General features: G+C 32.7%; 1 protein-coding gene across 1 annotated transcript in view; it reads right to left on the bottom strand.

The window, feature by feature from the left end:
- Positions 1-235: 235 nt before the first annotated feature.
- Positions 236-11676, bottom strand: part of LOC109534489 (ankyrin-3) — a 71841-nt gene continuing 60400 nt past the window's right edge. The window contains exons 24-31 of the mRNA XM_019900192.2: positions 11037-11241; positions 4563-4722; positions 4055-4403; positions 3200-3416; positions 2580-2846; positions 904-1148; positions 604-847; positions 236-455 (exon numbers count right to left, since the gene is read on the bottom strand). Coding sequence (XP_019755751.2) covers positions 337-455; positions 604-847; positions 904-1148; positions 2580-2846; positions 3200-3416; positions 4055-4403; positions 4563-4722; positions 11037-11241 — 1806 coding nt within the window. The 3' untranslated portion in view covers positions 236-336. The remainder of the gene's footprint in view (positions 456-603; positions 848-903; positions 1149-2579; positions 2847-3199; positions 3417-4054; positions 4404-4562; positions 4723-11036; positions 11242-11676) is intronic.

Genomic DNA, 11676 nt, shown 5'->3' with positions numbered 1-11676 from the left:
TTTTAAAGAATATCCTCGCTTGCGAAAATCAATATTTACCGTCTAGGAGACTCATACGTGTTTGAAGTTAAGCGTATTATGAAGTTGTAGCAAATTAGGTCATAGAAATGGTCTTGAAGTGATACGGAGAAACGTTTTAAATTCATTACGCAAATCTTAAAATAAAATTGATGAAACACACACAAAAATATACAATGTCTTGTATTGATATGCCATATTTAATACCCAAAATATTCATTTTCATGCCGGTCAAATATAATTGAAGAAACTATATGGCTATGAATATACATGAATATTTCAAATATTGTCTTTCTACTAAGCTTGTTGCTGATTTACTCAACTACACACAAGTGAAAAACAAACAAACTCACCTTGGGCTGAGGCGACTTGTCGTTGATTCAAAAAGTCAGCTGGACTTGGTGGCGGTGTCTTGGAGAAGTTGGGAGATTTTGGATCTAAAACACACCCCCCCACTTCTCAAATACACTTCTACAAATACAACTTAGACTCTTAAAAATTTAAGTTTTTTTTTAGAAATTGTATTTGTGTTATTCAATTGAATCAGATAATGGCATTTTTGTCAAAAATAGCATGTATGCTTACCGTCGTTCGATGAAACTCGCTGTTCGATTTTCACTTGCGGTCCTTCGAACCGCGAACTGACTTCCTCCAAAAATCTCGCATCTTCTCCCGGTTTGTGCGCTGCAGTATCTTCTACGATTCTGTGCGATTCCACAATTGTGGTGGTAGTTTCAGAAGCGACAGAGTTCGATGGTAATGTGGTTTTTAGCTCCGTCGTTTCCGAAATCTGTGTCCGTACCGCTTTGGTTTGTGTCTCTGGTTCAACCTAAGAGAATAAGCTAGTACACTGATACATCTATCTGTATGGTTCGCAGTTGGTACCTTTTGCAAAACTTCTGCAATTTTGTCTTCCACTAAGCTCTGTCGCTTAATGTCGCATATTTCCTGAACGATTTCACGTCGCTGTGAAGACGCCGGAATTGCTCTTTCGGCTGAGAGACGTTTTTGTATTTGTTCACGCCTTTCTGTTACGGTCTTGTCAAAATTGTCCTCTTCTTCCGACTCTGATTTTACAACGACTTTTTCCTCGGCTGAGTACTTATCAAAGTGCTCAATTTTCTTTTTATCTGAAAATGTTTCAACTTTGTCAGCTGACTAAATTCAAATATGTATACAGTGCAGGATTATTGATTGATCTCTGACCACCCTCTTTTTGCATCTAATTTGAAATTTAGAAAAAATGTTAAATATAAAAGTTGTAGATATTAACGTTTAGTTTATTTTAAGCTAGCACCAATTGATACAGGGTGTCTCAAACTCAAGTGGCGGTCCAAAATTACATTTTTTTAAAATGGAATGCCCTACTTTTTATTGCATCGTCGAAATGTTTGTAAAATTCTAGGCCTATTCGATATAAATGTTCTATATTGATTCTCAACTCTTTTTGAGTTAATAACCAATATTGATTGAATTTTGGCCATGCCGTTTTAACATCTAATTTGAAATTTAAAGAAAATCATTAAATACAAAAGTTTTAGATATTAAGGTCTAGTTTATTGTAAGATAATACCAATTGATACAGGGTGTCTGAAACTCAAGGGGCGGTACAAAATTACATTTTTTAAAAAGGAATTGCGCATTTTTTTTATTTCATATTCGAACTATACACAAAATTCCAGTCATCTTGGGTGTACATTTTCTATATTGATCTTCAGCTGTTTTTGAGTTAATAACCATTTAAATATTCGGGAATTCCATTTATAAAAATTTGAGTTTGGTCAGCCACTTGAATTTGAGACACCTTGTAGCAATTGTTATTATCTTAAAATAAACTAGATGTCAATATCTACAACTTTTTTATATAATATTTTGGTCTAAATTTGACATTAGTTGCAAAAACGACGTGGTCAATGTTCAATCAATACAAATCAAGTACGGCATTCCATTTGAAAAAAAGTAAGTTTGGTATGCCGCTTGAATTTGAGACACCCTGTATCAATTAGTGTTATCTTAAAATACACTAGATGTTAATATCTACAACTTTTTATGTGTAGTTGTTATTTCATTTTCATTTTTCACCCTTTTAATTATTTATCTATTCTCAGAAAATCTGACTCACTCAAAAATCAAGGAGTCGGTCGAGTTTCGTGTATTTCATTAAGAGCAAAAGATAATTTTCAACCTAAACATATTAAAAATTGCAAGCTTAAAGACCATTTTCGGGCGAAAATTGAAAGAACATCGAATATCGCAAAAAATATTTATGCACCAAAACATGTAAATGTGTAATTTATTTATTGAATTTGTCGATGTTTAGCGCGAAAACCAAAGGAGGCTATTATTTCAAATATGTATTACTTTAAGACTGTTCTTCTACCAAAAATCAAATTGAATCTTTTTATTATGAAGAATGATGCGCAATAGTAAATAGTAAATTTTTTTTGGTGGTCAAATTTCACCACCTTCAAGATTTCCACTTCTAAACTCAATTTTTTTAAGCTTTTAAACATCTCGGGTATGTGACAAAAACCTAACAATATTAGGTTCAAAGTGCTCACCTGGCAAGTCATTCTCGTCCTTCTTTTTCAGTCTGTAACCAATCTCCTGTTCTTTAATTCTAGTAAACGTATGAGTAGGTTGTTCTACGTTGAGGCACTGCGGTATAATATCTTCTCGTCCTATTCGTCGGAGAGCGTTCTCCAGCGTGTTTGTTTGCGCTTTGTTTCCAGATTGCGACAGCCACATTCTCAGCATGGACTGGGCCTGTTTGGCGATACTTTCCGGATATTCGGATTTTATCACATTTATTTCTGATGAAGTCAAACCTGAGAACAAGCAGCAACATTATACGATATGTAGCAGATTTTTGAAAACTTAGCCTCTCGCTAAATAGAATTTAATAGGAACCACATCGATGGAATTTCAGTTTACCAAAAAATTATTCAAGATGTAGTCAAATTAAAACAGTTAATTAAGACCATTAATTTTTTTAAATTATAAAGGAATCGATTATTCTAATATCTGCAATGTTACAAACTTTTACAAAAGTTTAGTTGCTCAAAAATGTTGACAAATACATACAAATTTGCTTAGAATATAATTTGTTTGGAAATTTAATTTGTAAAGCAGCTAATTTAAATAACTACTTCCGATGAGGGGACATTCTTTAATCGCTTACCTAATTGATAGGCCAGTTCCACCCAATCATCTCCCAGTAAATTGCTCATATCTGCTAACCGCGGATCTGGTCGATAGTAATCCTGGAATTCTGAGAGATACATGTGTCGTTTTCCCGATTCTGAATCGGTTAAGGATATGGTGTCCGTTACTATATCATCTGGTAGCACTATGTTCAAAATGCAGATTGGCTGTTGGGGTGGTTCACCTTTAAGTATCTATAAAAAAAAAAATTATTACTTTACATAATATTTCAAATTAACTAAATAACTACGGAAAAATATTCATATGGTACAGCCAAAAATCGTCTAAATCTCCTAGAATTTGAAGAACTCAACACCCGAAATACGAATATTAATCGCATCATTAATAATTCGAAAATTGAATAATTTTATATACCTTCTGTGAATTGCAAGACACATGTTTACACTCACGTATCCCCAATGGCACCTCCAATTCTGTCGTCACTATTATTTAATCCTATCAAGCTAATGCTTATCGATCTCCCATATCACGGGAACAAACTGCAGGAAGCTTTTTAAAATTTAAACATTGGAATATTTAAGGTGTGAAATATAAAGTGAGACATAGTGGTCATCCGGCTACTTTGTATGCTAATACCGGTTCGTTGCATCATTAAATTAGCAACTACATGACATCTTTGGATGGAATCGATTACGCCAAATAAAAGTACGCCAGTACGCCAAAATAATTATTTTATATCGCTAATATGTAAGTTGTGTTGATGGCAAAATGCACGATTTGCTGGAGGTTACTAGATTAAAAAATTAGTTTAAAACTATTCAAAATAATACTTATTTTGCTAATGATAATCTGTAAAAACTTGTCTTCTTACCTTAGCTTCTCTCATAAACAAACATCTCCCAACAGCCTCAGCATGCTGATCCTTCACCCGTACCGAGAATGGCAGTCTATTCTCCCTAAAGGCTCTGAAGGAAAACTGCAGTTGTTCGCCACTTTTCGTTATAGGCACCAAGTTTCCAGCAAATTCAATATATTGGGATTTGCCCTCAAGCACTTCCACATCTCGACTTTTGGCCACTTCCGTAAAATGCTCCTGGTGTTCTAATGTTTTGTCCTCTTTGTCATCAGTCATACAGAATACTCTCAGTCTTGCCTCCAGTGGATCCACTCGCTTTGCGAATACAACGAATTTTGCCATGAAGGGTACATGGATGGCCTCCCTAAGAGTTACCAAAAAATCCGCTTTGAGACAAAATCCACTTAATGTTCAAATCTGTGCTTAACTATCTGAGAAATATTCCCATTAAAATTCGACCTGCGCTATTCAGTTGTATAAATGTATGCAATATTTTGATTTAACATCGATTAGAGGTTCTTACTTGTAGAGTTCAGTGGCCATTTTAGTAGCATCAGAAATATTTCGACAATCGATTAGCCAAAATCTGGCTGAAACGGTAGTGGTGAAGGAAACGACGTCGTTGACGAAAGTCAATGGCGTGGATCCAGTAACGTCTTCCCATTGCGCTCTTGAGGTTCCACCTGTTCGAAGAAACCGAAATAAATGGACAATAAAACAGCCAAATATAATAGTTCTGTACAATGTTTTGATTGTCAACTTTAGTAAATTTTCGAAAATATTTCTGAAATCGACCATTTCAAAAACAATAAAAGGAATAATCCAGTTTTGAACAAGACATACTTAGAAGAACATGCTAAGCAAGTGGTACGTGAAGCTCCATTAAATGAACAATACTCGAAATTTATAACACATCACTATAATTACTTTTGTTCCCATTGAATTACATGGCAATATTGCCTGTGGCTTTATGGTGCATCAAAAAACATGCAGAAATTATGCAGATTTAGCCTAAGATTCACCATGTTTTAATAGCGTATGTTTTCAACATTTGTATTATATTATGTTGCTTTCGTATCGTCCTAATGCATCTGCTTTTCAGAGCAGATAGAAGAATATGATTTGCTAGCTCTCGAATATTTTAAATCCAAGAAACTTTTTTGATAATTATGTGTCCGTCATCAGCAGATTTCAATCATTTCAAAACCCAATATACTCGTATCACAACTACCCAAAAAATCGCAAATAGTCAGAATTATTTAACTACTACATTAATATATTATATTACCTATACATTTAAAATAACATAAAATCGAGGAAAAATGCATGATCAAAGCAATACTATCTTGTTAATTTTTCCATATTTTTCTCTTACCATTTCTATTTATTTGTGCTTAAAAATGTATACTTTATTTTTTTATTGTTGTATCAATTGTAATTACGCAAAAATTTAAGCATGCGAATACAAATTGTACTCCCATATATTTATTACAGTGGCACATGGTGATTTTCTCTGATATATTTTTAAATTATACAAATCCACTGTGTAGATCACTGTAGATTTGCATGTGAAATTACTTATAAATTACGTTATTTCACATTATCAGTAATTCAAATCATCAGTGATCACAATAACGTAATTTATAAGTAATTTCACATGCAAATCTACAGTGATCACACACAGTGGATTTGTATAATTTAAAAATATATCAGAGAAAATCACCATGTGCCACAGTAACCCAGACAGTTACTAAATGTGTGTACGAATGAATATAATAAGCATGTTTAAGTATATAATAATATACTAATAATATTTAAGTATATTTCCGTCCCATTTGCATAACAAATAATAAATGAAGATATATTTTGTAAGCCAGTTTAAACCCATTCCTTTGAGCTTTATTTATATATTTCCCTTTTCTGAAGTAATTGACCATGTTTGCAGGAATAACCTGTAAATGTCTTAAGCTAAATCAGATACATAATTTCACAGTGAAGCGATGCAAGTGCCAAGCATACAAAAAGCCAAGCAGTCCTTTGAACGGTTTCAGAAAAGACCAGTCGCGTGGCAACTAACTTCCGATTTGTTTTCTGCATATCATATTTCATATAAAATTGAGACGGTGTAAGAGTACGACTGATCTGACGACATAAAGAGATCGAAAAAAAACCATAAAGTAAATGAAAACGAATTAACAACATAAGGATAACGTATGCAGCAAATCTATGTTAAGGTGAATAAAATTGCAGTATTTGTGTTTTCGTGATTTTTTAATAAAATAATGTAAATATAAATAAAGTAAAACTGAAATAATAGTACGACTAAAAGGCAAAATTAGATGAAAAAGTTGAGTATAATATACACAGCTAAATGCTTTCATACACTATTATTTAGATTTATTCTGTGCCGTTCAGGATGGTTGACGGTCGTTACTTTCAAAGTTACATTCAGTTTCTTAAGTTCCATATATAAAATCAACCCGTTTGAGTTTAGCAATATTTTAACTATTTCTTCTTATTTTTGAATTCCTACATAGAATTTTGCAAATCAACAAAAGTCGTTTTAAATGAGCAGAAGTGGCTTTCTGCTTATTTAAATAGTTTTGGCGCAATAAAAATATTAATTCGTTGCTATTTAACACAAACTGTAACTTTGAAGAAGCGTAAGTACAAACCATAATGAATTCCACAATCCGATTCAAGGAAACACACGCAAATCCGATAAATAAATCTAAATTTGAAGCTACACCGGTTCCAAATGAAAGTCGGGATATTTGGGGGATGAAACAATACAAAACTGCGTACGCCCATCTCTCACATTCCTAATAAAATATATATAAAAAGATGTAAATTAAAACATAACAAACCAAAAAAAAAGTAAAGATGTACATACTAAGGGGCAGCCCAAAATAGTTTTAGTTAGTTACCTTTGAGAGATCTTTTCCGAAACACCCCTGATAGGTCCCCGCGTGAAAATTGTTAAATAATAGCGCATTAGTTTTTTCTAGGATATTGATGTATTAGAATTCAGTAATCCGTAAAAGTGAAAATTGTATGTATCTTACATTTAGTTGCCCTATAACAAGCCAATGCAAAAAAAATTTAATTTAATTTTGTTTGAAATTCAAAACAGCAGATATTTAAATAACTTAAACTGTTTTAACGAAAAACACAACAATATTTTATTAACTGAATTGTTAACTAATATTATGGCTGGAAATCACTTTTAAGAACTACCCTGATCGACGCCATTACAAAAAACCATCTTGAGTGAGTTCTGAGTGAAATTTAGCACAATGACGTCGCTCAAAAACAATAAGCGCGAGGCTGGCAAACTTTCTAAGCAAGACTTCAATTGAAATCGTCCCGGAAAGAGCAAACTTTAACACCGTGTAGCATATATATACAGATATCTATTCTAAAACAAAATAATTACCATTTATCTAGCTATTTTCGTTTTAATCTACTATGCTACATCTACGCTCTAAGGCCATCTAAACTTTAAGGGGCCGGTATATTGAATAATTCAAACAGAAAGTCGAAAGTCTAAAAAGTCTTCAAACTGCATCAAAATCCTCTAAAAGCTTGCCAACCCCTTAACAACAAAAACAATTTACAAAATAATACAAGGACACAACACAACATCGAGACGAAACGGGTTCAGAAAAATAAAAACAAATAAAGTACGTCAAGACATTTCTTTTTGTGTGGAAAGTTGTAGAGTTACACTTAATGGTCTCTAAGGTTGCGGTAAATTTCTTGTTAACTTTCAACAATTACACTGCGATTTTGTGGGATATATTGTGAAATAAGATGGCAAACGTGGACAAGGAGAGTTTATCCTTAACTTGGATCTCATGGACTTACTTCAAAACGTTACTCTTCATTTAAGGTCTTTTTATTGTAAACAGAAACAAGTATAATTGGAAAAGCGATTCACTTTTTAAATTCGAATACTTCATACACGGTGAAATAACTGAAGGTTGGACTGACAATTTTTGATAAATAAAACTGTTATGTTACTTGAAAAATCGGATTGTTACGAAAATTTTCGATACGATTAATCCGGGATAGCCAAATAAATACAGAGTGTTCAGCTCATATTCTAGGCAAAGATCAGAAGCTTTGAAATAAAAGAAAGTAAACATAAAGTCGACCAATAGAAACAGTACGAATTATTTATTGGACGTATAGCGACCGTTGGGGGGCGCAAAGTCTACGAAAAATAAAATCAAGGTTACTGTTATTGCCGTTTGATCATGTGCTAATTGCCTAAAAAAAATCAATCAACTTGGTCTGTTTGTCATTGAAAAACTATATTTTATTTTCTTCTAGTGAAACATCTTTATTAAAAGTTTCGTTAAAATTTATTCAGGGAAAGAAAATTGTTTTACAGCAGTTTTTAAAAAGCATAAAAAATTAACCAATTAGTTAGTAGTTTTCCAAATCAGCCACTGAATATACGAGTACTTCAAACTGTTTGACTTTATCCCAATATGAAAATGTGAAAAGATGAATTTGATTTAAAAGTGATTGAAAGTGCAAGCGAAAAGCAGCAGCTGAAGTAATTTAGAATCGCGAGTTATTAAGAAAGCTTAAATAGATTTAAATGCATTTATTAATCCTGCAATTGATAAAAGAACAGCAATTTTTATTTGTTCTATTCTTATTTCTTCTTATTTTTGCTTGAAATGTTATTATTCTGATCTTTTCATTCAGATAAAATGAATGCAACTTTTCCGCGTTGTAGTCAGTATACCTAACAATTAATTGCACAAGCACCGGAAATATTTTCATATAAATTTACTAAACATTTATAATTTTTTTTAAGTATTTAAAATTCTGACAAAGCTAGGGCAACATGTTGCAACCGAACAATTTTAACTGAAAATGAAAGAAATCTTTTAGGCTCTGAAATGACAAAAAAATTACCGAATAGCGCCTTCTGTTTGTCCTATAAAGAAAAAAATAAATATAATTTAACATATTACAGGGAAAACATTTACCAAAATATTGAGTTAAATAATTAGACAAATAACGAAGTTGTCTTTCTTTTCCACACCGTTGATGACCCAACAAAACATAGTTTCAGATTATTTGACTGTCTACAAAATACACCAAGAAACCAAATAAGATAAGCCGAAGAAATATTTATAAAAATTAATATTTTCGAAACCTAGCGGCAGTCAAAACTATTAGATAAAACGAATCAAATATTCAGGTTAAATTATTGTAGTATCTGTGCAAATAAATGCCAAATTTGAGGATCAAGCGCAAGTGAGAAAGATCCTATTGTAGAGCTTTCGGAGAAATGGTTAAAAGTTCAATGTTGTTTCTAATATGTAGACCTGGGTAACTTTACTAGTTGGCGCAGTGCTACGCAAATGGCTTGGTGCGCCAACCCAACGCACCGGCGTAGTAATTCAGTTCCGTTGCTGGGAAATTGTTGATGACTTTTTAGTTGTTTTTAGATTTATATTAAGGGCCATTTATTAATAATATTTTTTAAATGTCTTCAAAATGTCATAATTATCCAGTTTTAGCCAAGTTACTCTTTCTTCCAAATGCTCAATTTTCTAAAGTTTCACTTAAAAATGCTGAAAATCTTAAGGTATTTTTCGCGAAAAATTATGAAATAAATTTCGAATATTTCGTCGCTTTGTTAAAAGTTTTCAAAGCCCTTTCCAGCTTCGAATTTGGTACAAAAATCAATTTTTTTTCGTATACAATCGTAATAAAAAACGAACAGAATAAGCGAAAGTTTATAACAGATTATTTGGAAATCTTATCACCGCTATATCTCTGAAGACTGTAAAGTTTGTTCTATTTTGTTGTTTCACTTAAAAATACTGACGATCTGGAGGTCTTTTACCGGATAAATTTATATTATTTATAGCTTTGTAAACCTTTTACAAAAACTTCTTTCAGAGTCAAATTCGTGACAAAAACGAAAAAAAAGGTTTTCTCCAAAACGGATCCCAAAACTAGAAGTTTTTAATCGAAAACGCAAAACAACATTATTTTCTGATGATGTTCTTATTTTCTGACAATAATGTGGCCTTTTCAGCCAAAAATGGCAAAATTAAAATTTTTGGAAAACTTTTTGCAACTTTGTAATAATTATTTCTGGGTATTTTTCCAAAAATATTTCCTAGTTTATGTAAAATGTGTATGTTAAAGTTTATAATAATTTCCTGAAAAAGCGAAAGTTTATAATAATTTTTTTGGAAAAGTTTTAGAAACTGGGATTTCTTCACTTTTAGATCAATATTTCTTAACAACACAGTCTCTGAACAGAAAAACCGCGTTTTCCCTAACGCTCTGCTGTAAAATACTGGCAAATTGAATCGTTTAACGGAAAAAATTAAGAGATCGACTTTTCAAGAAAATTTACCGACTTTTTGTCTAAAAATCTAGATTACTTTTTTGTAGTTGTTTGAGCAAAGTAGTAAAACGTTACTCAGAAAAAATATTGATGGCCTTTTTTTTGGATGTGAAAATTCAAATCTCGTCTCGCAAGGCTTCAATCCGCTTTAATGAATGACTTATAACTCATTAACCGATGAGTTATAACTCGTTAACTCAGAGAGCGGCAAGAACTCAATAGCGCAACTCAATACAGTGTTACTCAGGCCTACTAATAGGCAGTAAGTTTTTAATGGGTCCAATAATCTCAATTGAAACGAGTTTTATGATATTAAAAAACTTACGCCTTATGTCTAGCCGCTAGCCGAATTTATGGGAACGTTAAATAATTTCAAAATTTAACTGCCTCATCTCTTAAAATTAATGTTCTCACACCAGGACATCCAAACATTTATATTCCAAAAAGGCTGGTAAAGAAACTTATTTTTTTAGTAATAAGACTCCACCGTTCTACCCCAAAAAATTGATCAAAAAACATACTTTTGTAAAAATCGAAGTTTTGCCACCAAACATTTCACATGTATCCCACATAATCTGAACAAATTAACGGAAAACGAAGCGACAAACTTACCTGTTATGGAACATAACAGTCTGAGCGTGGGTGCTGATCCACTGTATTGATTGATCATGCCCTGAGAATGTGCCGTTGGTGCCGGCATGTTCAACTGAATGGCTCTGTGGAATTTTCTTCTTCGTGGCTCTACAGTCACCACTGGCGAAACTGCCACTCCATGACCCAATAATTTGGCTGTAAGTTCTGGATCGATGGGTTGAGCCTAAAGAGCAAATATGGAAACTATTTATTAAAAGCATTTACACTGGAATTGCTCATTCAATATTCCATCAGCTGCTGGTGAACATAATTTAATTTAATGATTAGTAAGTGAGCGATACTTACCAACACCAAAGCAAGGCAATTGAGAGGAAGAAATTAAAAGAGGAAAATGCAGGTTGAGACAACACAAAGCAAGGTTCAACAACCAGAAAAATAAGATAAAATAAAACGACATTGGAGTGCAACCAATAAAAACAAAGCATAAGAATGAAGAAAAGCACTATCTTATGTATGCTTGAGCTATGAGAGCCCAATAAAAATCGCTTGTGAACTGCCAAATTGATCCTGAACCGTGCTTTGGTTGTTATTTGGATACAATAATGGTTTTTGGTCACAAATTGTTGTCGGCATTTTATCATTCCAGCTACGTACAAAT

The sequence above is a fragment of the Dendroctonus ponderosae genome, unplaced genomic scaffold (assembly GCF_020466585.1).
Source record: "Dendroctonus ponderosae isolate FM_Combo_2020 unplaced genomic scaffold, Dpon_F_20191213v2 Dpon_F_20191213_22, whole genome shotgun sequence".
Classification (NCBI taxonomy): domain Eukaryota; kingdom Metazoa; phylum Arthropoda; class Insecta; order Coleoptera; family Curculionidae; genus Dendroctonus; species Dendroctonus ponderosae.
Note: the sequence above shows the minus strand (reverse complement) of the source record. Positions and strands in the feature narration are given on the sequence as shown.